At 46.8% G+C, this 27,955-nt stretch overlaps 2 protein-coding genes across 4 annotated transcripts; one reads left to right on the forward strand and one right to left on the reverse strand.

The window, feature by feature from the left end:
• Positions 1–4,791: 4,791 nt before the first annotated feature.
• Positions 4,792–12,185, reverse strand: LOC310837743 (uncharacterized protein). The gene is made up of 3 exons (XM_083724796.1): positions 12,005–12,185; positions 10,123–10,258; positions 4,792–7,431 (listed from the first exon to the last, which is right to left on the reverse strand). Exons 2-3 carry the CDS (start codon positions 10,184–10,186, stop codon positions 6,152–6,154), a joined length of 1,344 nt encoding a protein of 447 aa, XP_083580922.1. The 5' UTR covers positions 10,187–10,258; positions 12,005–12,185; the 3' UTR covers positions 4,792–6,151.
• A 1,553-nt stretch (positions 12,186–13,738) lies between these two features.
• On the forward strand, positions 13,739–27,498 carry LOC310837784 (uncharacterized protein). 3 transcript variants are annotated; one of them, XM_083724888.1, is made up of 5 exons: positions 13,739–13,864; positions 22,362–22,542; positions 23,658–23,802; positions 25,278–25,355; positions 26,004–27,498. In XM_083724888.1, exons 2-5 carry the CDS (start codon positions 22,432–22,434, stop codon positions 26,810–26,812), a joined length of 1,143 nt encoding a protein of 380 aa, XP_083581014.1. In that variant the 5' UTR covers positions 13,739–13,864; positions 22,362–22,431; the 3' UTR covers positions 26,813–27,498. The 3 variants fall into 3 exon arrangements, with proteins under 3 accessions (XP_083581014.1, XP_083581013.1, XP_083581012.1); XM_083724887.1 differs by lacking the exon at positions 13,739–13,864 and adding an exon at positions 19,170–19,251; XM_083724886.1 differs by lacking the exon at positions 13,739–13,864 and adding an exon at positions 20,966–21,170.
• Positions 27,499–27,955: the final 457 nt, after the last annotated feature.

A 27,955-nucleotide genomic window follows, 5' to 3' on the forward strand; every position in this document is an offset into this window, starting at 1 on the left:
CTGAGATACTTCAGAGAAGTGTGACTGGCCCAAGGTCACCCAGCAGCTGCATGTGGAGGAGCGGGGAAGTGAACCCGGTTCACCAGATTACGAGTCCACCACTCTTAACCACTACACCACACCCTGCCAGAGCCTCTCACCTCCTTCCCAAACCCCAACACTTCACTTCCCCAGCTTTCGGAAGGCTGTGCAAGTGGGAGGGGCATCAAATTTTGGACTCCCCTGCAATGTGACAAGGCAATGGGGGGTGCCTGTGGGTTGTGTAGAAGTACTTTTGCAGGAGACTGAGAAAGAGGTGGAAACTAGGCCGTTTTGGGATTTCCCTTTATGCAAAGTTTGCTTCAGGATGCTTGACCTGCAAAGGAGATAGAAACCCTAGATCAGAACTTTCCAAACTAAAGGGGTTTGCTTGCAAAACTGAATCACTGTGTTGCGAACTGATGCATGTCCAAAAGGTGTGTCGCCAACGTGAAAAGTTAGGAAAGCTCTGCCCTAGATCTTGGACGTAGACTTTATTTGGATAAATAACAACAGTATTTGGAAGTTTATACAAAATGTAATTGACTATTAATATTTACATATGTATTAGGATAGTAATATCAAATTTATAAAAGAATGTGTGGCTTAGGGCGCTTATTGTATATTTGGGCGGGGGTTTCCTACCCATTTTTGTGCCTTTTTCTCTTCTCTTTTTCTTTGCATCACTTTATTCCAAAACCTTTTCAATAAAATATTAATAAAAAGAAAGAAAAAAGAGAATGCTCACAATTTCTCTACATATGTACAAGTGCTTGTGTGAAAGAAATTACACTCACGCATCTCTGCAGCTCAACCCAGCAAAAAGGACTCTTTATGTTTGCTGTCTCAGGAGCAGAAACCACCACCGTCTGCAATAGTATGCTTGGGGTTTCCACAAAATTCTTAGTTTGAGTAGCCTACACAACCACACAGGGTTCCTCGCAGCGAATTCAAAGGTTTAGTCTCTGGCACGCCCTGCTATGTGCAATTGCTATTATTATTATTATTATTAATACCCCACCCATCTGGCTGGGTTTCCCCAGCCATTCTAGGTAGCTTACAGCATATATTAACTACTTTGCTATGCCTCTGGTGTCCCCAACAGCAGGCTATAGTGGAGCTCCTCCTCTAGCTCTGCTACAGTGATTGAGCCACTTCATCTAAGTCAGACTTCCTCAACCTCGGCCCTCCAGATGTTTTTGGCCTACAACTTCCATGTTTTGGCCTACAACTTCCTACCTAGCAGGACCAGTGGTCAGGGATGACGGGAACTGTAGTCTCAAAACATCTGGAGGGCCGAGGTTGGGGAAGCCTGGTCTAAGTGCTCCCAAGGGCCCAGGGTCCAGCTCCACTGATGGCTGGGACAACCAGTTACATGTTTAATCAAGCATTTAAAACTGAACCAGCACTGTGGCTCACCTGATCATATAACAGCATATTGGAGCGTGCTAATGTGGCAGCTCGACTTGTGACTGAGGAGCTGCCGCCGAGACCATATAACACTGGTACATTGGCTCCCGGTATGTTACCAAGCACATTTCAAAGTGTTGGTGCTAACCTTTAAAGCCCTAAAGGGCCTTGGCCCAGTATACCTGAAGGAGCGCCTCCACCTCCATCGTTCAGCCCAGACACTGAGGTCCAGCTCTGAGGGCCATCTGGTGGTTGCCTCCCTGCAAAAAGCGAGGTTACAGGGAACAAGGCAAAGGGCCTTCTCGGTAGTGGCACCCGCCCTGTGGAACGCCCTGCCACCAGATGTCAAGGAAATAAACAACTATCTGATTTTTAGAAGCCATCTGAAGGCTGTTTAGGAAAGTTTTTAACGTTTGATGTTTTATCGCTTTATTAATAATAATATTCTGTTGGGAGCCGCCCAGAGCGGTTGGGGAAGGGGCCTTCAGCTGGTAAGCTCTTACTGCCCAACTAACCAGGATGTAAAAATCTTGTCATCAGTAATAATAATAATAATAATAATAATTATTATTATTTATTTGTACCCCGCCCAGCTGGCTGGGCTTCCCCAGCCACTCTGGGCGGCTTCCAACAAAGATTAAAAATACATTAAAATGTCACACATTAAAAACTTCCCTGAACAGGGCTGCCTTCAGGTGTCTTCTAAATGCCAGGTAGTTGTTTATCTCTTTGACATCTGATGGGAGGGCGTTCCACAGGGCGGGCGCCACTACCGAGAAGGCCCTCTGCCTGGTTCCCTGTGAGGGAACTGCAAGAACGCTCTCAGCCCTGGACCTCGGTGTCCAGGCAGAATGATGGGGGTGGAGACGCTCCTTCAGGTATACTGGGCAGAGGCCGTTTAGGGCCTTAAAGGTCAGCACCAACACTTTGAATTGTGCTCGGAAACGGACTGGGAGCCAACGTAGGTCTTTCAGGACTGGTGTTCTATGGTCTTGGCGGCCGCTCCCAGTCACCAGTCTAGCTGCCGCATTCTGGATTAGTTGTAGTTTCCAGGTCACCTTCAAAGGTAGCCCCACGTAGATCGCATTGCAGTAGTCCAAGCAGGACTGTAATGGCAGGATCCCAAGGAGAGATGGCTTCAGGCACCAGACCTGTGGGCAGACCAGCTCTACGTTACAAAGATGTCTGCAAGCGCTGCATGCAGACCTGCAACACCAATCCCTCCATGTGAGAATCCCTTTCAGACAACCGCAGTGCGTGGGGACAGTCAGGTTGGGCATCCATTGCAGCGACCACAGGAGGAATGACTTAGTGCAGAGAGAAGAGACGCCATGGTTCATCTGCAACAGCGCACATGAACACGTTTATCTGCCCAAGCTGCAATGGAATATAATAATAGTAATAATAATTTATTATTTGTACCCCACCCATCTGGCTGGGTTTCCCCAGCCACTCTGGGCGGCTTCCATAAAAACCAAAAATACACTAAAATATCACAGATTAAAAACTTCCCTGAACAGGGCTGCCTTAAGATGTTTTCTGAATGTCAAGTAGTTATTTATCGCTTTGACATCTGCTGGGAGGGCGTTCCACAGGGCAGGCGCCACTACCGAGAAGGCCCTCTGCCTGGTTCCCTGTAGCTTTGCTTCTCGCAATGAGGGAACCGCCAAAAGGCCCTCGGTGCTGGACCTCAGCGTCCGGGCAGAACGATGGGGGTGGAGACGCTCCTTCAGGTATACTGGGCCGAGGCCGTTTAGGGCTTTAAAGGTCAACACCAGCACTTTGAATTGTGCTCGGAAACGTACTGGGAGCCAATGTAGGTCTTTCAAGACCGGTGTTATGTGGTCTCGGCGGCCGCCCCCAGTCACCAGTCTAGCTGCTGCATTCTGGATTAGCTGTAGTTTCCGAGTCACCTTCAAAGGTAGCCCCACGTAGAGCGCATTGCAGTAGTCCAAGTGGGAGATAACTAGAGCATGCACCACTCTGGCGAGACAGGTAGGGTCTCAGCCTGCGTACCAGGTGGAGTTGATAGACAATAGAATAGATCTCTCCCCTATTGATCTCTGCAGCCACTGTAGGTTTTCTAACCTTCCAACAGCCGATTTCACCCCCAAAGGTGCACACCTCCCAAAACAGATGGATGCCAACTAAATACCATACCCACAATTCATGTACGTAAGCTCCCAGTGACTCTAATGTTCCTGGACACCTTTATGGCATCTGACAGGGTGGAATGGGGAATCCTCAAGGCTTTCTTGGCACAATTCGGACTTGGAAAACACTTTTTGCGTCTTAACCAAATGTGTTCCACTTTGCGGACAGCCATTTGCACAAATGGTATGGAGTATCTAATAATCAAAGTACTATAATCAAAGCCAATATGGAGTGTCAGTTTAGGACCTCTTGGAACACTGGCTGTGTCCTGTACAGCACCCTTAAAAACAGTATTCTTTTTCTGTGGTATCTGAAATCTGCTTTATTTAAAACACGTCAACAAAAGACCAACGAACGCATTTTAGTTTATGAAAGACATAAGTTTAACCCACAAAGCATCAAGGAAAATCAAAGGTGCATTATACATAGAAACTATTAGGATGCTAAGATTATGTGAGAAAATGAAACTATATTCAAGTATTAGGTAAATAGGGTGTTATACATGCGTGCTACATCAAGCAACTTAAAAGGAAAAAAAGTCTTATCCACTGCTAAATCCTACAGTGGCCCTTCTAAATTTCCCCAGCCCTTTAGGTAAAGCTTTCTACATTTCCATTTTCCCCTGACTGCAAAGTATTAGAAGGAAACAGGCTTCTGGGGGATAGCAGGAAGCGGTCTGGTGTCCAGGAATGAAGATCATGGGTTGCCTCCCATTTTTCTTATTTACATTCTCAAAAAAACTTGTGTGGTCCCGAACTTTGCCTCTTCACCTCTGCCATCCTTCCCATCACTTCCTGAAAGTTAGTTTCTACTCTCTCCAATCCTTACTTACTTTACCTTCCTTCCTTCCCTCCCTCCTTCCTTCCTGCAGCAATTCACATCTTGCAAAGGACAGGTATATCCCATCCCAACTAAATCTTCATTTCCTGGTCGGCCAATTGGTGCCAAAGAAGGATAGAACTTTCTTTATGTATGCAACAATGGCAGCAAGAATACTTATTGCAAAGTATTGGAAGTCCATGAATTAACATAATTTAGAGGTCCAGGGCCCTAAGGAAGTCAGACTATCGTCCACCAAGGCTAGGGCCTTTTCGGAGATGGCTCTGACCTGGTGGAATGCTCTGTCCCACGAGACCAGGGCCCTTCAGGATTTAACCTCCTTCTGTCGGTCCTGTATTCTGCCTGGCCGTTAATTTGAATTCAGCCTGATCTTTTATTTCCCTTCCCATCCCCTTTTATGAAGATCACCTGCTCTGAGACCCCACAGCTAATTCTCCCCTGGCCTCCTCACTGGCCCAAATAGGACCAATTCAGCCAGCTAGCCCTGGGGATTATCGAATTGATTTTTGAATTTTATTGTTATTCATGTTTTTATACTGCTTTTATAATTAAGTGTTGAAAGTGTTTTAAATTTGTTATTAGCTGCCCTGAGCCTGGTTTCTGAACTAGGAAGGGCAGGATATAAATAAAAAAAATTATTATTATTATTATTACTACTACTACTACAGCTGATTTTCCCACATACTATTTCTCCTCCATCCTGGAAGTCATTCCTCTCTACGGCCACCCTGCCTATCCTAGGGTCCAAATTCCTGGCCTGTTGACTCCAGAGAAGTGTAAGATGCTATTACCTCTCTAGTACAGAAGAAAGATTAAAGTCAGTCCTATTGGGTTCTCTCCAGGGAACAGCGAGGGCCTACCACCTTCTCCTTAAGTTGCAGGCTGACCCTGATAAGAACTTGTCAAGCAGTTCTTTTGCAATCAATTGTGACCACGGTTCGCTATTCCACTACACCTATAATTGCCATAGGAACGCTAGTAACGAAATGGTCAAACATTCTATTTTCTACAGTTCATAATACTTTTGCATGTATTAACAGTGCAGTTCATTTCTCTCAAACGTTACTGTTTACAGAACCACTAGTCCAGCATCTAATTGATTGTACGAAATGAAAGCGTGCTCCTTAATCAAGGTGCTTTGATTTTTCAGGTGTCGAATGACCTCTTTCTAACTTCCTTTCATTCTTGCGGTGTTCCTGGGGTAGCTTCTTCCATGTGAAACAAGAGTGCTGTGTCACTGATGCTCTTTTGAGGTTCAATTAATTTGTTGGGGTTCCTGCTGGGTGCATTCTTTCGTGGAAGGTAAGCGCTTTCCCCATTTCATACGCTTATAGGTTTCCTTCTCTTTGTGGGTCCTTTGAGGAAGAGAAAGAGGAGTACTTTCTACAGTAAGACCTGTACCCTCAAGAAAACTCCACACTGGGCATTCTTTGATATAAAGGAAGGACACTGCTAACACTAAACTCTTTCTTCACTCTACATTCAAATGTGTTTACTGGCTGTGAAAATCAGACGCTGGACTAAATAAGACTATGGGCCTGATCCACCAAGACACTTCTTTATGTGCTCATTATCCTCTGTGTGTCTTCTTCGATTTAAAGGAAGGCGCTACTGCTCACACTAAGCCTTCCACATTCTCTGCACGTAAAAGCTCCCCCCCCCCAGAAAGCTGTGTCCCATGATGGAAAATAAGCCGAGCTTACAGAAGCTTTTCCCACATCCAGCACATCTAAATGGTTCCTTCTGTGTGTTTTTTGTGGTGTAAAGTAAGGCTTTTCTTCTTTGCGAAGCTCCTCCCACATTCTGCACATTTAAACGGTTTCTCCCCAGTGTGTGTTCTGCTATGAGAAATGAGGTTGCTGCTGTTACAAAACCTCTTCCCACACTCCCTGCACTCAAAGGGTTTCTCCCCTGTGTGGGTCCGGCGATGCGAAGCAAGGTTAATGAGCTGCCTGAAGCTCTTCCCACAGTCCAGGCATTTAAATGGCTTCTCCCCGGTGTGGATTCTATAATGTAGAGTAAGGCGGCTGGGCTGCTGGAAGCTCTTTCCGCACTCCGTGCATTTAAACGGTTTCTCCCCTGTGTGGGTTCTCTGATGTTGAGCAAGGCCGCTACTATCAGTGAAGCTCTTCCCGCATTCCATGCATTTAAAGGGTTTCTCCCCGGTATGTATTCTCTGATGGGAAGTAAGGTTAACCAGCTGGCTGAAGTTCTTCCCGCATTCCATGCATTTGAATGGCTTCTCCCCAGTGTGCGTTCTGTAATGTATAGTAAGGTGGTTGGGCTGCTTGAAACCCTTTCCGCACTCTGTGCATTTAAAAGGTTTCTCCCCTGTGTGGGTTCTCTGATGTTGAGTAAGGCCACTGCTGTCGCCAAAGCACTTCCCACATTCCATGCATTTAAATAGCTTCTCCTCTGTGTGGATAATGCTATGTGAAGTCAGATTAATGAGCTGATTGAAGGTCCGTCCACACTCAAAGCACTTAAATGGCTTCTCCCTTGTGTGAGTTCTCTGATGCAAAGTAAGTTGCGTGTTCCTACTGAAGGTTTTCCCACATTCCGTGCATTTAAATGGTTTCTCCCCAGTGTGTGTTCTCGTATGTGTAAGGAGGGTACTGCTCTCGCTGAAACTCTTTCCACACTCCATGCATTTAAACGGTTTCAGCCCGGTGTGGCTTCTTAGATGTTTAAGAAGGCTGCAGCTTGAGCTCAAACTCTTTCCACACTCAGTGCACTTAAATGGCTTCTCCCCCGTGTGGCTTCTGCAATGCCTATTTAACTTTGACTCGTATCGAAATATCTTCCCACACACGGGACAAATTTTCTGGCTGTTTCCTTGTCCATCTTCCTGCCGGATTTGGGGTTCATGGGCATTAACCTCCAGAGAAGGTGAGGACTTCTCTTCTCCGTGCTTCTTAAGTTCACTTTCGTCTACAACCATCTCTTTTCCTTCTTCAGCTGCAGGAGTTTCTGACGATAGCATAGAATTCCCATTATTCTGACCATCATCTGGGGGGAAGTTTGAGAAAAAGAAAACGTCTTTAAAATTTCAGCAGAAAACAAATGATTTCAAACTCTGTGTACCTCAGGTTAAGTACTTAATTCGTTCCGGAGGTCCGTTCTTAACCTGAAACTGTTCTTAACCTGAAGCACCACTTTAGCTAATGGGGCCTCCTGCTGCTGCCGTGCCGCTGGAGTACGATTTCTGTTCTCATCCTGAAGCAAAGTTCTTAACCCAAGGTACTAATTCTGGGTTATTAGTCTGTAACCTGAAGCATATGTAACCTGAAGCGTATGTAACCCGAGGTACCACTGTATAGGGCTGAATTTTTTATGTTATTTGCAGACACCAAAAGCTGGGTTTACCTTCTGAATATGCTGCCCTCCAGGAGGACAATATAAACTCCATCTTGGCCAATATCCCACAGGCACAGATGTGTCTGTTCCCTTGTCTTCAGATCCCTCTGCAGCAGAGGTTTTCAACCTTTTCTGGGCCCATGTCTCCCTCAACCAACCGCAATAATTCTGCAGCTGGCAGCCCCTCACCCTTTTTTGAACACCCTCTTCTGCTCTCCCTTCTCCTTGGGAGACCTCTGGCTAGCTGCTGTTGCCCGGCCAAGTCTCTGAGCAGCCCCACTTCCTTGCACTGCCTCCTCACACTGGGAAGCACCCCCTGGCCAGCCCCAGAGGACCATTCACCTGTGGAGCTTGTAGCCAGGGCTGCTGCCACAAACAGCTGTGCAAACCTTTGGGACGCAGAGACGCAAGAGGGCATCTGAGGAGGCAGGGAAGAAAAGAGGGACAGGGGCCAATGTTACCTGGGGAGCCCCTGAGCATCCTTCAAGGCACCTCAGGGTGCCTCAGCACACTGACTGAAAACCACTGTTCTGGAGGGTTTCAGATTGGGACTCTGTTGATTGCAAGGACAGGACTGAGCCTTCGGATTTCTACATTCAAAGACTGTGTTCCTGTTTCAGTTACAGATAGGTAGCCGTGTTGGTCTGCCATAGTCAAAACAAAAAATTCCTTCCAGTAGCACCTTAAAGACCAACTAAGTTGGTTCTAGGTATGAGCTTTCGTGTGCATGCACACTTCTTCAGATACGCTGAAACAGAAGTCACCAGACCCTTCTATATAGTGAGAAGGTGGGGAGGGGTATTACTCAGAAGGGTGCTGGGAATGGGTGATTGGCAGATAGCTGTGATGAGCCTGTTGACGACTCTTAACGACTGCAATAGGTCTTACAGGAAAAAGCAAGGGGTGAGAAGGTGAAAAATGGCTTTGTCATGCTGTTCTATTACAAAGGAATTTCAGAAATGGAATTCAGACTGGAAAGAGAAGCTGCTGAATTGCAACTTATTACCAAACTTAAAACCATGGAGAGACCTGGTCTGAACAAAGACATTGGATTCTTATCTCATTATACATGACAAAGCCATTTTTCACCTTCTCACCCCTTGCTTTTTCCTGTAAGACCTATTGCAGTCGTTAAGAGTCGTCAACAGGCTCATCACAGCTATCTGCCAATCACCCATTCCCACCACCCTTCTGAGTATGTGTACAGTGGTACCTCGGGTTACATACCCTTCAGGTTACATATGCTTCAGATTACAGACTCCGCTAACCCAGAAATAGTACCTCGGGTTAAGAACTTTGCTTCAGGATGAGAACAGAAATTGTGCTCCGGCAGCGTGGCGGCAGCAGGAGGCCCCATTAGCTAAAGTGGTGCTTCAGGTTAAGAACAGTTTCAGGTTAAGAATGGACCTCCCGAAAGAATTAAGTACTTGACCCGAGGTACCACTGTATGGGACGCAGGTGGCGCTGTGGGTTAAAGCCTCAGCGCCTAGGACTTGCCGATCGAAAGGTCGGCGGTTCGAATCCCTGCAGCGGGGTGCGCTCCCGCTGCTCGGTCCCAGCGCCTGCCAACCTAGCAGTTCGAAAGCACCTCCGGGTGCAAGTAGATAAATAGGGACCGCTTACCAGCGGGAAGGTAAACGGCGTTTCCGTGTGCGGCTCTGGCTCGCCAGAGCAGCGATGTCACGCTGGCCACGTGACCCGGAAGTGTCTCCGGACAGCGCTGGCCCCCGGCCTCTTAAGTGAGATGGGCGCACAACCCCAGAGTCTGTCAAGACTGGCCCGTACGGGCAGGGGTACCTTTACCTTTTACCTTACCACTGTATATCTTTAAGGGCGGGAGCAAATAACATGAGCTAGTTTTACAGCTGTGAAGCAGTATAGCAGGTGCTGTTAAGTTATGTTACTTAAGCTCTTGGGTTCAGTATATTAAGAGCAGCATGAAGCTCTCTCAGTACCCTGGTGGATGGGTTACACTTATTGATATAATGTAATTTAGTGTAAAATGAGTTTTTGTTTTTGTTATTAAACCAAGCAAAAGTTACTTGGTGTGGTCTCCCCAGCACGCCTACTGCAGCCCAACTAATCTGCAAAAAAGCTAACAGTTCTAACACTGATATCTGGTTCTAACACTGGTGGTTTTCCACCACCACCAAGCATAGCTGTCAACTTTTCTTGTGAGGAATCCTATTCGGAATAAGGGAATTTCCCTTAAAAAAAAGGGAAACGTTGACAGCTATGCCATTAAGGCAGGGTTGGCCCAAGGTCAATGCAACCCAGGTTTGCAGGTTTGTGTTATATTCCAACTATAACCTTTCCCATTATGGGTTAAAAAAAAATCTGTACCTGCCATTCTCTCTCCTTCCTCAGAGACTTGGCAAAGTGGTCCTTTTCTTTCCAACGAAGACATCAAGTCCACTGGGAGAATTTCTTTCCAAGGCTAGAGCTTTCTGGGAACAAAATATCCAGGGATCTTCTTAATCTGTATATTAAGAGGGATTGAGAAATGGAGGCACAGGTAGGGTAAAAATCGTGCTAGGCAGTGACAGAGTGTTCCACCAAGTCGGGGCCAGTACTGAAAAGGCCCTGGCCCTAGTTGCGACCAATCTAACCACCATGCGACTTGGGACCTTAAAATGCTGTACTTTGTGGACCTTAAGGTCCTCCACGGGACATACCAGGAGCGATGGAAAGAAGATAAGGTCCCTACCAGAGAAGATCGGCAGATCAAGTTGATGGATTATGCCGAAATGGCTAAAATGACTCAGAAATCAGGAAGACCAAAATGTTAATAAGGAATGGGGAAAATTTATAATTTATCTTAAAAAACCATTGTAAACAGTTAAAATCCGTTAGTAGGATTGTAAAAACACTTGTGGTTTCATGGTGAATTTTGGACACAATGGAGATATTGTGTCCAAATATCTATTTGGACAATCCAAATAAGTATTTGGATTATTATAAAATATGCAGGAGGAAAGGACCCACAAAGGGGAAGAGGGAAGTCCAGAAGATTCTGTGGAATCTTGTTTCAATGTTGTATATGTGACTGTAAAATTTTAATCTGAAAAAACAAATAAATAAATTTATATATGCAGTGGTACCTCAGGTTACATACGCTTCAGGTTACAGACTCTGCTAAGTCAGAAATAGTACCTCAGGTTAAGAACTTAGCTTCAGGATGAGAACAGAAATCATATGGCGGTGGCAGCGGGAGGCCCCATTAGCTAAAGTGTTACCTCAGGTTAAGAACAGTTTCAGGTTAAGAACAGACCTCCAGAACGAATTAAGTTCTTAATCCGAGGTACCACTGCATATATATATATATAAATGAAATTACAGACTAATGAGCTTAACCAATATACTGGGAACTTTGCGAGAAAGTATTGCTGAAGTTAGCAAGGATTTAGAGGAGCATATCTGTTCTTTTGAGGGATAAATATTCGGAACCTGTGCTTTTAAAAAGGATCAAGAATGATTTAGAGTTCGGGGTGAGCACTGAGAACACGTGAGCTGGGGCTACACAATTGTTCAGGGCGGCTAAAACAGAAAAGGATGGAGAGAAGTTTGGAAATCTGTCGGAAATGATCCTTCATCATTTTGTGTATTTTTAAGCTGAAACCGTGGTCAACCCAGCAGGCTTTTTGTGTGTCCTGCTCCATCCTCCCAGCTCCAAGGCGAGGTGATAACAGCCTTCCAGCAAATCGCTGCTTGCAAATACTGACTTGTTCAAGTTGGTGCATTAAGAAATATATAGTATATCTAGTGGTAGTGTTGTACTGTATTATTTATGCGAATTGATTTTCTCTGGAGTTAAAGATCTGATTGGGACAAACCTTGTTATGCTGAGCTCGTATTTTGCACAATTTGTATACGGTGTCAATTTGCATAATGTGTGGTTTGCTATGCCTAATAAAGGATATTTGATTTATGTTACTCCACCCCAGCGAGGCTGCTTCCCCCATAGCGGGTTCCTCCCTCTGTCTGGGCTGCATATTCCCCCTTCCCCCTTTTTTTTCAGAGCTGGAGGGGGGGCGGAGAGGTTTTAAAAGGGGGTCTTTGGCGATCCTGCAGCACTTTGGGCCGCACAGCACGGGTCACCCACGACCCCGCCCCGCTGCATTTCCCGGGGGAAAGTGCTCCGCGTGGGAGGCGCGTTTCCCCTCCATTCTCCCTCGTGCAAATCCCCCTTGGGTTCCCTCCCCCGTCTTTCCTCTCCCTACCCCACAAAAGCCTCACCTCGTCGCCTCTCGCCTCCGCAGGAGCGTTTCCCTCCGCGGAAGAGGGAGCAGGGCGCTTTTGCAACGCCCCCAGCGCCGCCGCCTTTGGATTGCAACTTCCTGCTTCCCTGGGAAACAGAGCCCGGCCGGGTCAGTCGTCCAGCGGAGGACCGAGTCCCCCCCCCCTCTCTCTCTGCAACCCTTACTGCTGCAATGCAACTTCCGCACTCCATGCGCTTTCGTGGAATCATAGTGCAACAGTGTGACGCGGCAGCTAAAATAGCCAATGCAATTCTGGGCTGCATCAATAGGAGTATAGCATCTAGATCAAGGGAAGTAATAGTGCCACTGTATTCTGCTCTGGTCAGACCTCACCTGGAGTACTGTGTCCAGTTCTGGGCACCACAGTTCAAGAAGGACACTGACAAACTGGAACGTGTCCAGAGGAGGGCAACCAAAATGGTCAAAGGCCTGGAAACGATGCCTTATGAGGAACGGCTAAGGGAGCTGGGCATGTTTAGCCTGGAGAAGAGGAGGTTAAGGGGTGATATGATAGCCATGTTCAAATATATAAAAGGATGTCACATAGAGGAGGGAGAAAGGTTGTTTACTGCTGCTCCAGAGAAGCGGACACGGAGCAATGGATCCAAACTACAAGAAAGAAGATTCCACCTAAACATTAGGAAGAACTTCCTGACAGTAAGAGCTGTTCGACAGTGGAATTTGCTGCCCAGGAGTGTGGTGGAGTCTCCTTCTTTGGAGGTCTTTAAGCAGAGGCTTGACAACCATATGTCAGGAGTGCTCTGATGGTGTTTCCTGCTTGGCAGGGGGTTGGACTCGATGGCCCTTGTGGTCTCTTCCAACTCTTCTATGATTCTATGATTCTATAGAACTGTCGAGCTGGAAGGGAGCCGAGGGTCATCTAGTCCAACTCGCTGCAATGCAGTAATACGCCGCTGCCCCCCTACAAGGGATCGAACCTGCAACCTTGGCCTTATCAGCACCGTGCTCTTAAACTGAGCCATCCGGGCTCCCCTCCCTTCTTGCGCGCCTGAACCTGTCCGCCTTTTGCATTCTAACACTTGCGAGCTCCATCCTCGGGCGGTTCCATGACGCCGGCTGCGCTTCCTTTCAGGCCAATACTTGGCAGGCATAAACTCCCACCGTGTAAAATATCCTATAAAAAGCAGTAATCGGAATATCCTGCAACATTTCATCAATGAAAATAGGGGTGCCCTATTCCATAATAATAATAATAATAGTAATAATTTTATTATTTATACCTTTCCCATCTGACTGGGCTGCCCCAGTCATCTTGGTGGCTTCCAGCATGGATAAAAATATAATAAAACATGAAACATTAAAAAAAAACCCTTCCCTTCAGATGTCTTCTGAAGTTGTAGAGTTACTTATCTCCTTGGCTTGGGGGGGTTAATAATAATAATAATAATAATAATTTATTTATACCCCGCCCATCTGGCTGGGCTTCCCCAGCCACTCTGGGCGGCTTCCAAAAAAATATCAATACATCAAACATTTAAAGCTTCCCTAAACAGGGCTGCCTTCAGATGTCTTCTAAAAGTCTGGTAGTTGTTCTTCTCTTTGACATCTGGTGGGAGGGCGTTCCACAGGGCGGGTGCTACTACTGAGAAGGCCCTCTGCCTGGTTCCCTGTAACTTGGCTTCTCGCAGTGAGGGAACCACCGTTTTTCCTCTCCCTGCCCCACAAAAGCCTCACCTCGTCGCCTCTCGCCTCCGCAGGAGCGTTTCCCTCCGCGGAAGAGGGAGCAGGGCGCTTCTGCAACGCCCCCAGCGACGCCGCCTCTAGATTGCAACTTCATGCTTCCCTGGGAAACAGAGCCCGGCCGGGTCAGTCCTCCAACAGAGGACCGAGTCCCCCCCCTCCCTCCCTCTCTCTGCAACCCTTGCACCCCCCCTTTGCCTACTGCTGCAATGCAACTTCCGCACTCCATGCGCTTTCGTGGAATCATAGTGCAACAGTGTGACGCGGCAGCTAAAAAAGCCAATGCAATTCTGGGCTGCATCAATAGAAGTATAGCATCTAGATCAAGGGAAGTAATAGTGCCACTGTATTCTGCTCTGGTCAGACCTCACCTGGAGTACTGTGTCCAGTTCTGGGCACCACAGTTCAAGAAGGACCCTGACAAACTGGAACGTGTCCAGAGGAGGGCAACCAAAATGGTCAAAGGCCTGGAAGCGATGCCTTATGAGGAACGGCTAAGGGAGCTGGGCATGTTTAGCCTGGAGAAGAGGAGGTTAAGGGGTGACATGATAGCCATGTTAAAATATATAAAAGGATGTCACATAGAGGAGGGAGAAAGGTTGTTTTCTGCTGCTCCAGAGAAGCGGACATGGAGCAATGGTTCCAAACTACAAGAAAGAAGATTCCACCTAAACATTAGGAAGAACTTCCTGACAGTAAGAGCTGTTCGACAGTGGAATTTGCTGCCCAGGAGTGTGGTGGAGTCTCCTTCTTTGGAGGTCTTTAAGCAGAGGCTTGACAACCATATGTCAGGAGTGCTCTGATGGGGTTTCCTGCTTGGCAGGGGGTTGGACTCGATGGCCCTTGGGGTCTCTTCCAACTCTAGGATTCTATGATTCTACTGCTGCAATGCAACTTCTGCACTCCATGCGCTTTCGTAGAATCCTAGAACTGTCGAGCTGGAAGGGACCCAAGGGTCATCTAGTCCAACCCACTGCCATGCAGTGATACGCCGCTGCCCCCATACAAGGGATCGAACCTGCAACCTTGGCCTTATCAGCACCATGCTCTTAAACGGAACGCCCTCCCATCAGATGTCAGATCGATAAATAACTACCTGACATTCAGAAGACATCTTAAGGCAGCCCTGTTCAAGGAAGTTTTTAATCTGTGATATTTTACTGTGTTTTTGGTTTCTATGGAAGCCGCCCAGAGTGGCTGGGGAAACCCAGCCAGATGTGCGGGGTACAAATAATAAATTATTATTATTATTATTATTATTATTATTATTATTATTATTATATTATAAACTGAGCCATCCGGGCTCCCCTTTTCCCCACCTTCTTGCGCGCCTGAACTTGTCCGCCTTTTGCATTCTAACACTTGCAAGCTCCATCACCCGGCGGTTCCATGACGCCGGCTGCGCTTCCTAGAGAAAAAGAGAGAAAGGGGGAGGCTGGGGTGGGGGTCCAAATTCCAGCAGGAAAAATGGGCCAGCTGTCGAGGAAGCGGGCAGAAGACGGAGAGGTGCAAAACGGGGGGCTGTGTGGGGGAGCCTTTGGCTTTGGTGGGAGAGTCGCGGGACAAGCCAGGGAAGACCCCCCCCCCAGCTCCTTCCTTTGAATCCACAAAAATGGGACCTCATGGGGGGGGGCAGTTGCACAATGCGGCCCCAGATGTTGCAGAGTTAGCAAAGGGGACCTTAGTTGGGGTGGAACAGACTTAGCACATGAGGGAGAGAGTTTGCTATGCTGCTTTTATGTCCCAGAGCTGGAGGCAGTGGCGTAGCGTGGGTTGTCAGCACCTGGGGCAAGGCAAGTAATTTGCGCCCCCTAACCCATGGATTTGCGCCCCCTAACCCGTGGATTTGCACCCCCTACCCCTAACCCCCAGATGTTGCGCCCGGTGCGGCCGGCCCCCCCTGCACCCCCCCACGCCACTGGCTGGAGGGAAAACACGCCTGGGTTTCCTAGAACTCTCCCCCACCCCAAAAAAGCCCCTGTTCTGCTCAGATGGGATTGAAACTAAGGAGCCCCTTTCTTTTGAGTTTTAATCAGGTTTGGATGGCGCCAGAAGCAACCCAGGTTCAGACGACTCCTTCAAAGGGATGCTCAGCCGCGAGAAATGGAGAAGAGGGAGTATTGGGGGGCGGGGGGAGAGAATCAGACCTTGTTTCCAACCCTGAGCTCATTAGAGAATAAGCCTATGGGAACATGCAAGAACATGCATTGATAGAATAAAAATAAAGGACAATCATCTTAAGACCGGCGTTTGGCTGTTGAAAGTCACTCCTCCTGCCAGCACTCATTTCACCAGTTACAATGATGTTTCTACATGGTTTAGAAAGTGCCCTCTGGGTATCCAAAAACCCACAAAGAGTAGGAACCCTGCGATTGTATGAAATGTGAAAAGATAAGAAAATAAATAAAACATTTGATGAGACTTCCCAAAGTTGGTGGGCATCGCTATTTAAATGGTCTGTGTGTGCTGCTGCTTGCGATTGGTTATGCAGGGTGGGGCTTGCCCAGCCCCCCCTCCCCATTTTTTATTCAAGTTGGCACCCTTCATGGGGTACTTGGCATGATGTAGGCAGGAGGAGGGATTGTCCAACGTAGGTACGGGGAAGAAGGGAAACTCAGTCCCAGTGTAGGAGGAATATTCAAGGGCGAGAGGGTGATTTTGTGTCTTTGTGTAAGATAGTGGTTGTGTGTGCAAGGTTAGATTACTACCTTGTGGCAAGGTAGAATCATAGAATCATAGAGTTGGAAGAGACCACAAGGGCCATCAAGTCCAACCCCCTGCCAAGCAGGAAACACCATCAGAGCACTCCTGACATATGGTTGTCAAGCCTCTGCTTAAAGACCTCCAAAGAAGGAGACTCCACCACACTCCTTGGCAGCAAATTCCACTGTCGAACAGCTCTTACTGTCAGGAAGTTCTTCCTAATGTTTAGGTGGAATCTTCTTTCTTGTAGTTTGGAACCATTGCTCCGTGTCCGCTTCTCTGGAGCAGCAGAAAACAACCTTTCTCCCTCCTCTATGTGACATCCTTTTATATATTTGAACATGGCTATCATATCACCCCTCAACCTCCTCTTCTCCAGGCTAAACATGCCCAGCTCCCTTAGCCGTTCCTCATAAGGCATTGTTTCAAGGCCTAGATCACATTCATCCGGTGCTATACCAGCTGCACTGGCTCCTGGTGAAGTACAGGATCAGGTTTAAGGTTCTAGTTTTAAACTTCAAAGCCCTATATAGCCTAGGACCCTCGTACCTACAGGACTGCCTCTCCTCGTATGTCCCACAGAGGACCTTATGGTCTTCAAATAAAAACATTTTGGAGATCCCGGGCCACAGGGAGGTTAGGCTGGCCTCAACCAGAGCCAGGGCTTTTTCGGCTGTGGCCCCGATCTGGTGGAACGCTCTTTCACAAGAGACTAAGACAAGGCACAGCCTGACCCCCCTCCTTTGGCAATCCTCACAGAACTCTAGCCCAATGGTTGCCAGTAATTTGACTCTGAATTGTTTTTAGAATTAATTGTTTTAAGAATGCATTTCAGTTAATTGATTGTGATTTTATGTAAACTGTGTTATTTTTACTGTTGTTAGCCACTCTGAGCCCGGCTTTGGCTGGGGAGGGCAGGATATAAATAAAATATTATTATTATTATTATTATTATTATTATTATTATTATTATTATTATTACCTAGGGAAGCAACTGAAAAGAGAAACCCCAGAAATATACTCTCTTAGAAAGAAGCCCTATAGATCAGGGGCTCCCAAACTGTTTCAGGCCACCACGTGGCAGCCATAAACACCCACCGTGTCCAATATCCTGTAAAAAGCATTAATCAGAATACCCTGCAACATTTCATCAATGAAATTAGGGACGCCCTATTCCATAATAATAATAGTAATAATTTTATTATTTATACCCTTCCCATCTGACTGGGCTGCCCCAGCTGAAACTGTTCTTAACCTGAAGGACCACTGTAGCTAATGGGGCCTCCTGCTGCTGCTGCGCCGCCGGAGCACGATTTCTGTTCTCATCCTGAAGCAAAGTTCTTAACCTGAAGCACTATTTCTGGGTTAGCGGAGTCTGTAACCTGAAGCGTATGTAACCTGAAGCGTACGTAACCTGAGGTACCGCTGTAGATAAAAATATAATAAACAGTGGTGCCCCGCAAGACGAATGCCTCGCAAGACGGAAAACCCGCTAGACGAAAGGGTTTTCTGTTTTGGAGGTGCTTCGCAAAACAAATTTCCTATGGGCTAGCTTTGCAAGACGAAAATGTCTTGCGAGTTCGTGCGGGTTTTTTCCCCTACCCCCCCTTTTTCTAAGCCGCTAAGCCGCTTATCTGCTTATCCGCTAAGCCGCTAAGCCACTAAAAGCTGCTAATAGCGCTAATCCGCTAAGCTGTCAATGGGCTTGCTTCGCAAGACGAAAAAACCGCAAGACGAAGAGACTTGCGGAACAGATTAATTTTGTCTTGCGAGGCACCACTGAAACATGAAACACAAAAAAACTGTACAGGGCTGCCATTAGATGTCTTTTAAAGTTGTAGAGTTACTTCTCTCCTTGGTTTGGGGGGAGGTCTCATAACTTCATACATTATTATTATAATATTATTATTATTATTATTATTATTATCATTATCACCCCTCCCCATCCCGCTGTGTTTCCCTAGCCGCTAGGGAACCCGAACCCTATGGAAATAGGGATGTCAAGGCTGCAGGTTCAATCCCCGCACGGGACAGCTGCATGGTCCTGCATCTTTCCGCAGGGCCTGAAAGACAGAGCTGTTCCGCCAGGCCTTTGGTTTGGACTCAGTCCGACCCTTATGTCTTCCCTCCCCTTACAGTTTTGATTTATGGGCTACTTTTAAAATGAGGCTGCTTTTCAAATTGCATTTTAACCTGTATTTTAAATTGCCCCCCCCCAATTATCTTTCTATTGTAATTTTACTGGTGTTAGCTGCCCTGAGCCTGGCTCTGACTGGGGAGGGCAGGGTATAAATCATCATCATCATCATCATCATCATCATCATTGCAGGGGGTTGGACTAGATGACCCTCGGGTCCCTTCCGACTCTACAATTCTCTGATTCTATAAGGTCAAGAAACTGGGGCAGCTTGTGCAAATCCAGGACCATTCCTGGAAAATAGGGACGCCTTGCACGACCCGCTTAGAAAGATAAATTCAAAACAACAAGTGAATTGCACACTTCTGCAAAATCCAACCAAAACGATTTAGTTTAACTCAGCAAAAACAGTGACCCAGCTTTCCCATGCCTGAGAAGTCATTGCTAAGCAGGGGTGGGAAATCATTAGGCTTGCACGAGGGGAGGTGTTCCTGCCACTCAGTCCTCTTCCTGGGCGAAGGAACTGAGCTCTGGTTCTTAGAGAGGCAGGAAGTTGCACATAGAAAGGAGGGGGGCAAGACAGTATGGGGGGGGGGAGAGAGAGGCAACCCGCTCACAGCCTGAGAGGAGAAACAGGCTTGGTTAAGGAGGAGGCTGCAGAGGAGGAAAAAGGTGCAATAATTGGGGGTGATGGAGGGAATGTTGCTTTTTTTTGCAGAGGAGGGGAGGGGGAAAGGATGCTTTCCTAGCAAGCAAGGATGCAAATTGTGTGAGGATTGGGCCCCACTGGCTGTTACGGAAATCCCGGGGGTGGGGCACATCTTTAAAGTTGTTAAATGTTAGAAATATTATGCATAAATGTATCCTTTCGACTTGACAGCTCAGGAAAATTACCTCGCTTTAACCATCATATAAAATAAACTCCTTTGCCAGTTCCTTCCATTCCAACACTATTTTGCCCTTGGAAAAATGACTATTTCCCCTGCCACCTCCCCAAGCACACCTCCTACCCCAAGAAGTGCCCAGAGGTGACAATTGCTGAGCTGATTGTTGGCCAAGGGAAGCCTAATCCCATCAGCAGACATGCCAAGGGGTCCAGACATCCAAAGGAAGTTCTGTTGTACTTTGGGTGGTGGGACCTTTGCGCATCTTATACCTGGGTCTTGCCCTGACATGTCTACTTATGCTAATCTTGTACCAAGGACTTGTCTGGACATGTTTGCCAAGGTTCAACTAGTGTAACCCCTATCTAGGTAAAGATAAAGGGACCCCTGACCATTAGGCCCAGTCGTGGTCAACTCTGGGGTTGCGGCGCTCATCTCGTTTTACTGGCCGAGGGAGCCAGCGTACAGCTTCCGGGTCATGTGGCCAGCATGACTAAGCCGCTTCTGGCGAAACGAGAGCAGCGCACGGAAACACCGTTTACCTTCCCGCCGGAGCAGTACCTATTTATCTACTTGCACTTTGACGTGCTTTCGAACTGCTAGGTTGGCAGGAGCAGGGACCGAGCAACAGGAGCTCACTGTGTTGCGGGGATTTGAACTGTCGGCCTTCTGATCGGCAAGTCCTAGGCTCTGTGGTTTAACCCACAGCGCCACCCACATCCCTAACCCCTGTCTACCTCTCCCCTTTTGTGACATGACAGCGATTTAGCAATGCCATATCAATGATGCTGTATTCTGGGATATGGTGGGAAAGTTTTTAAAGTCTTTGTCACCCCATCCTCAGGGTTCAAAATTATTCTTTGAACCTGTTGCGCAATAAACTTTGCTCTACAGCTATTTGGTGGCTGGACTCCTTCCTTTATTCTGCAGGGACCCGCGGGCTCTGCCCGACGAGCTGGGTGACTGAGCAGCCTCGCACCTAGATTTTTCCTTAACAAGGGCGAAACACCTTTTGGATTTCGTAGCATTGCAGAGTTGGAAGGGGACCCCAAAGGTCATCTGTTCCAACCCACTGCAGTGCAGGAATTTCAGCTAAAGAATCTCAGTTAAAGCACCCTGGACCTTCTCCCTGCTGAAAGGTGGAGGATGGGGGCCAGAGGAGAGACTCTCAAAAGCGGGGGGGGGGACCTTTGTGTCCCCCTCCCTCCCTCTTTGAAACTGCAGCTAGATTGAGCTTTCCAAAACCTTTCCCTGCTGGCTTCATTACTTCCATTTTGCTTCCTTTCTCTCCTTTCTCCGCCAATAATAATAATAATAATAATAGTTTATTATTTATACCCCACCCATCTGGCTGGGCTTCCCCAGCCACTCTGGGCGGCTTCCAACAAGATATTAAAAAACAATAATGCATCAAACTTTAAAAGCTTCCCTAAATGTGTGGAAGAGAGAGAAGAAAGCCATCGCCTGAATGTATCACTTTTTCTCATTCTTCCTACAGTGGATTGGGAGCCCCTTCAGAGATTTTGGCAAATCCTGATGTAGATCAGGCCTTCCTGCTTGGACTCCTGCAATGCGCTCTACGTGGGGCTACCTTTGAAGGTGACTCAGAAACTACAACTAATCCAGAATGCGGCAGCTAGACTGGTGACTGGGAGCGGCCACCGAGACCATATAGCACTGGTCTTAAAGGATGTATATTGGCTCCCAGTGTTTCTGAGCACAATTCACAAAGTGTTGGTGCTGAGCTTTAAAGCCCTAAACAGCCTCGGCCCAGGATACCTGAAAGAGTGCCTCCACCCCTGTCACTCAACCCCAGACACAGGTCCTGCTCCGAGGGTCTTTTGCTGGTTCCCTCACTGCGAGAAGCGAAGTTACAGGGAACCAGGCACAGGGCCTTCTCGGTGGTGGCACCCTCCCTGTGGAACGCCCTCCCTTCAGATGTCAAGGAGATAAAGAACTACACAACTTTTAGAAGACATCTGAAGGCAGCCCTGTTTAGGGAAGCTTTTAATGTTTGATGCTTTATTATGTTTTATATATTCTGTAAGCTGTCCAGAATGGCTGGAGAAAACCAGTAAGATGGGCAGCGTATAAAGAATATTATTATTAGTAGTAGTAGTAGTAGTAACATCATCGCGAATCCACTGGATGACATTGCCTCAGGAGAGAGAGGAAAATTCTCAGGGATGATTCACACCCTGGCCGGCACTTTCTTGATCTCCTGCCCTCAGGCAGAAGATATAGAAGCATGACTAGTCGCACCAACAGGGTAAAGAACAGCTTCTATCCGTGGGCTGTTAGGCTGCTGAGTGAAAAGATAACAACAGGGCAACTGACTTTTGGGTTTGGTGGGTGTGCGTCAGTAAACGAGGGGAATTAAGACTAAGAGAGCTGAGTTTTTCTGCTGCTCCAGAGAAGCGGACACGGAGCAATGGTTCCAAACTACAAGAAAGAAGATTCCACCTAAACATTAGGAGGAACTTCCTGACAGTAAGAGCTGTTCGACAGTGGAATTTGCTGCCCAGGAGTGTGGTGGAGTCTCCTTCTTTGGAGGTCTTTAAGCAGAGGCTTGACAACCATATGTCAGGAGTGCTCTGATGGTGTTTCCTGCTTGGCAGGGGGTTGGACTCGATGGCCCTTGTGGTCTCTTCCAACTCTATGATTCTATGGGGGGTGCTCGTGTAATCTCACTGTATACAAGTTGTACAAGTGACAATAAAGTATTCCATTTCATTTTTCATTTCATCATCATCATCATCATTATTAGGAGCCAAAAGGATTCCCCCACAGCCTCCCACAGGTGCAAAGTTGTCTTCGGCAGCTTTATAGTTTTTAAAGCAATGAAACCCACATTTATATAAAAGATGGCCTTCTTCCCTTGGTCCATCTCTTCCCCAGGTACTGGGTAGCTTCTCCCTCTTTTGAAGTGCATCTGTGCATCGTGGCAACTGCTGTGAGAGTCCCAGAGATGGCCCAGTTTATGTCTCTCCCTCCATCCAGCACAATGGCTTCAGAGGCACCACCCGAACCCTCTTTTCTTTGGGGAGGAGTAGAAACAGCTTCCAAGCAGCTGTCTCAGGTAAGGGAAAGATAATTGGGGATACGCAAAGCAGCTGTGAAATATTTCATTTATTTACTTATTAAATGTGTGTACCGCCCGTCATCCGACAACCACGGGGCAGCTCACAACATAAAAATACAAAACAAGAACACAATGTCTCAGTAATTGTTAGTGAGTTGGTTCGTCAAAACCTGTTTGAAAGGCACAGAGATGGCGGCGGCGACTCCCTCGTCGGGCTTTGCGGCTTCCGTGGCTCGGCTAGCCGAGCTGAAGAAGCTGTGGGGCAAACAGCCCTGGATGAGGCCTTACCGGCCCCTGGTGCTAGCCAACCAGATCTCCAACCGGCGCCTGGGCCTCGGGGAGGCAACATGCATCACAGAGATGTCGTTAATGGTGGCCTCTTGGAAGCAGAATGAGTTCAGTGATGTAACTTGCGCCCAGGAGACCCAGGCATTCTTCAACTGTGCTGCAAAGGCGGAAGCAGAATGCAAGGAAAAGCTTCGACAAGAATCTCTGGGCCAGTCGGGGAAACTTGGTTCAAAACAAATCAACCAATTACTGAAAAGGTTTCCAAATGTCACACACAATTATTAAAGAGAATTGCTTCCCCCAGGACTGGATTTTGAAGAAACTCACTGCTTGTTGGTCTTTGAAATGGATGGGAAATGCTTTACTGCATTTCATACTGTTTTTGGAATAAAACTTCCATTGAGATAAGATGAAGACCTAAAGTTTCCTTGGATACGAAGAGAAGCTATAGCAGTTATTTGGCCAGAAGAACTTTTGCTTGAAATGTTCTTCAGTTAGCATCAATTTTGAGTCTTCAGTGAAATAAAATCTTTTGTGAAATCCTAAAAACAAAACAAAAATAACCTGTTTGAAAGTCTGCTGTGTCAACTGAATTGCCTCTACATACTTGTTAAGACAAGGCTGAACTTTGCACAAGCCATGCTGGATCTGCTACAGAAAAGGTTGTTCTTCTGTACACTTGGTATCTATTTATCTTTAACAATGTCTCCCAACAGTTTCCCCAGAATATTGGTTAAGCTAACTGGCCTGTAATTTCCAGGATCCCCACTCCACACCCCCCCCCCAAGATGTTGAAGAAACCATATTTTATTCTTTTTCTCCAGGGTTTGTCGAGCTTCCAGGCCCTCTTGACCTTTGAGGAGGTGGCTGTCTTTTTCACGGAGGAGGAGTGGGCTCTGCTGGATCCAGGCCAAAGAGCTCTGCACAAGGAAGTCATGGAGGGGAATTATGAGATGGTGGCCTCTCTAGGTAAACATCATGTGTTTTATTTCCATGACTGCTAGGTGATGGAAGGTTTGAAATCATTATTTGGGCACAGTTGGGAGGTGGTTACGGAGATGGGGGCCTGGACCATGTGCTCTGGATGTTCGGGGAGACCCTTGATTTATATGCAGGGAGCCGGTCCACTCTCCCTCAGACCTTGTGGGGGGCTGGACAATATTTTGGAAAAGAAAAAAAAGAACGGATTCCTATGCCCCACAAATAACCCAGAGATGCATTTTAAATAAAAGCACACATTCTACTCATGTAAAAACACCAGGCAGGCCCCATGAATAACCCAGAGGTGCATTTTAAATAAAAGCACACATTCTACTCTTGTAAAAACACGCTGATTCCTGGACCGTCCGCGGGCCGGATTGAGAAGGCGATTGGGCTGGATCCTGCCCCTGCGCCTTAGTTTGTCTACCTATGGACTAGAGGGGTAAAGGATTAGGGAGCAACTGATAGGAAAGACATTTCTCTGCTCAATATCCTGAAGATCCAGTCCTAGTTTGAGTGGTCAGTGCTGGGCCTCAAAAGACAAATAGTCTGACATGCAGCTTCCTGTAGCCTTAGAGGGGTTTTTGACCATTGAATGCCAACACTTACAAGTGTCTACACTTGACGTCTTATTTCGGTGCCATTCAACGCCAGCAAATTTAAGATCAAGATATCACTACATCACCCCTAGATACATTGTCGTATGTTACAGGGCATACTGATTTGGGAAAACCTGTCAAAGCCTTTTTATGAGTTGTATTTTTTAGGTCTGGAAAAGGTGGGATATAAAAAAACTCCTTCCCAATTTATCTGTTGCATAACCAGTGCAAAAACATTTTTCAATCAACCTGCCTCACTCCTTTTAATATATGAATCATAACTGAATCATAAACTGGAAATTAAAATGAGGCTGCAATCCCACAATGCTCATTTCAATGTAGTCTCTGAATAAATAAAAAAACACATGGGGGGACATGTTTACAATGGGAGCATTAACGTGCAACGTATCATTATTTCAATTTCAGAGGTGTGATATTAGAGATAGCTTTTTTTCTGCTGCCACCATGAATCAATTGCAAATCCATTCTCACAACACTGAAAAGCCTAACTTTTTGGGATACACCACTGAATCACTTTTGGAACGAGAAGGAATGCCTCCAAGGGTGATTTTTTAAAAAAAATATTGTGTGATAAAATGAAGGAAAGCATTGGGGTTTGTTAAATTCTCCAGTATCATTTCCAAAAGGTAGGTCACACTGAGCTTCAGATCCAGTGATCACATTTCCACAAGTGCTAGACTGCTCCTGCTGTGACCATACATCCCTGTCCTATCTGTGGCGCAGCAATTATAATATCAAAATTATCCCTCTTTTTTTGGCTTGAGGTCATAAGCAATGGCTCAATTTGGACTGGCTGAATATTTTGAGTTCCAAAGTAACTAGTCTCTTCTGTCTCCTTTGCAGAGTTGGACCTCAGTTCCTGTTGGGAAGAAGGAGAAGGTCCGTTCATTCATGATCCCAAAGAAGTGGTGATATCAATAGGTATCTTAGATGTCTTATGGGGCATTTTGGGGGAAGGATTTTTCCATTCCTGTGTAATATCATCCAGGGCAGATAGACCCAGTGGGACTTAGAAGGGAATCAGACAAATTCATGGACGAGAAAGCTCCCCAAGGCTACTTGTTATGATGACCATGTGTTTACTACCTCTGGAATCAGGACAGCAACAGCAGGAGGAGACTGCTAGCTTCCTGCTCTGTGGGGATGCTATACTACAGTAGTGGCCAGACTTGGCCCTCCTGCTGTTTTGGGACTACAGTTCCCATCATCTCTGGCCACTGGTCCTGTTAACTAGGGATGATGGGAGTTGTAGTCCAAAAACAGCTGGAGGGCCAAGTTTGGCCACCACTGCTCTCTACTAGATAGGTTTTTGGCTTGATCCTGTGGGACTCTTCTTATAAAGATGTCTTCCAGCTTGCGGTTTCCCTTCCACATGTTGAGATACTCCCCAAATTTAGAAATATGACTTGGCTTCCACCATGCCTGTTCACAAATACCAGGTGGATCCTGCTAGATCTACAAGCCCTGCCCTATGCATTGGCAGAAGATCTAAGAACACACCTTTCTCTGCCATTTTTTAATCCCTTGAAATTCACACATGAAATTCTTTCTCTGCCTTTCCCCCACCAGATGATTGGCAGAGCGATGGGAATTACAGGGACTCATCTGTGGTGTCTTCAGAAACAATTATGCGTGAAGCAGGGAAAAAGAAGTTTGAAACACAAAAGGAACCCGAAACACATGAAGGAAACAAGTCAAAGAATGGGAGGAAGAAATCTTTGATTTTTCAGGGTATCGACGTCCAAGAACTCCTGATACTACAAGAAGATCCAAAAGATAAAAACAAGAAAACATGTCCAGACTGTGGGAAAACATTTAGATATGAATCGTATTTGAATAGGCATCACAGAATCCATACAGGAGAGAAACCATTTAAATGCACCGAGTGTAGGAAGACCTTTATACGGCATTCTCACCTTATTCGTCATCAGAGAACACATACAGGTGAGAAGCCATTTTCATGCACAGAGTGCGGGAAGAGCTTCAGTTTCAGTAGTAGCCTTACTGAACATCAAAGAACCCACACAGGGGAAACGCCGTTTAAATGCAAGGAATGTGGGAAGCGTTTCAGGCACAGCAGTAGCCTTACCATACATCGAAGAACCCATACTGGTGAAAAGCCATTTCAGTGCATGGAATGTGGAAAGTGCTTCACCGACAGTAGTAGCCTTACTTCACATGAAAGAATCCACACAGGAGAGAAACCGTTCCAGTGCAGGGAGTGTGGAAAGAGCTTCAGACAGCACAACCACCTTATTAATCATCAGAGAATCCACACTGGGGAGAAACCATTTAAATGCAAGGAGTGTGGAAAGAGCTTCATTCAGAATATTCACCTTACTTTGCACCAAATAACTCACAGGGGAGAAACCTTTTAATTGCATGGAGCAGTGGTTTTCAACCAGTGTGGCGTGGCACCCTGGGGTGCCTTGAATGAAGGTCAGGGGTGCTATGGGCAACACCTGCCTCTGTCCCTCTTTCCTTCCCTCTGTCCTCTCATGCCCTCTCACGTCTACCTCCCCAAGGCTCACATGGCTGTTCGTTACACCAGCCATGGGTACAAGCTCTGCAGGTGAATGGTGCCTCTGGGGCTGGCTAGGGGGTGCTAGGTGCCAGGAACTGAGGTGGCCTTGGGGTAAGCAAGCAAGCGGGAGACAGAGCCCAGTCCACCAGCCCTTGCTGTTGGGAATGAACAGACAAGTCCAAGGCCCCTGGGGGGGGGCAGTGTGATTTATCTTAACAGCCATGATGAAACAGACACATTTTCCTCCAGCACAATCTCACACCAGAGCAGCCTGCTGAAATGGGTTTAATTCTGCCCAGTTTGTTGGGTTTGGTCCCCCCCCCCCAATAAATTGGGGAAAATCCTTTGCCAATACAGTCATACCTCGTGTTATGTTTGCTTCATGATACGTTTTTTCAGGTTGCGTCCTGCAGCGACCCAGAAGTACCGGAAAGGGTTACTTCCGGGTTTTGTTGCTCGCGCATGAGCAGACGCGCAAAATGACGTCACGTGCATGAACAGAAGTGGCGAATCGCAATCCACACATGCGCAGACATGCGCCTCCGGAACAGATCCCGTTCGCAACCGGAGGTACCACTGTATAAAAGATTCCATATTTTGCGCTCTCCTCTTTGACTCTCATTAAGAAGTTCTTTAATTCCTCCTCACTTTATGCCATCAAAGTGGTGTCATCTGCATATCTGAGGCTGTTGATATGTCTTCTGGTAATCTTAATACCGGCTTGGGATTCATCCAGCCCAGCCTTTCGCATGATGTATTCTGCATATAAGTTGAATAAGCAGGGAGACAATATACAGCCTTGTCGTACTCCTTTCCCAATTTTGAACCAGTCAGTTGTTCCATATCCAGTTCTAACTGTAGCTTCTTGTCCCACATAGAGATTTCTCAGGAGACAGATGAGGTGATCAGGCACTCCCATTTCTTTAAGAACTTGCCATAGTTTGCTGTGGTCGACACAGTCAAAGGCTTTTGCGTAGTCTTAGGCATAGATAGTCAC

The sequence above is a fragment of the Podarcis gaigeae genome (genome assembly GCF_964106915.1).
Source record: "Podarcis gaigeae genome assembly, chromosome: 2".
NCBI classification, from domain to species: Eukaryota; Metazoa; Chordata; class Lepidosauria; order Squamata; family Lacertidae; genus Podarcis; species Podarcis gaigeae.

Coding starts and splice junctions, on each gene's coding strand:
- LOC310837784 (XM_083724886.1), top strand. Junction 22,543..23,657: donor CTTCCAAGCAGCTGTCTCAG/GTAAGGGAAAGA, acceptor CTTTTTCTCCAG/GGTTTGTCGAGCTTCCAGGC. Junction 23,803..25,277: donor TGAGATGGTGGCCTCTCTAG/GTAAACATCATG, acceptor TCTCCTTTGCAG/AGTTGGACCTCAGTTCCTGT.
- LOC310837743 (XM_083724796.1), bottom strand. CDS start 10,186: ATGTCTTCGTTGGAAAGAAAAGGACCACTTTGCCAAGTCTCTGAGGAA. Junction 7,432..10,122: donor GGAAGGAGAGAGAATGGCAG/GTACAGATTTTT, acceptor ACTTCCCCCCAG/ATGATGGTCAGAATAATGGG.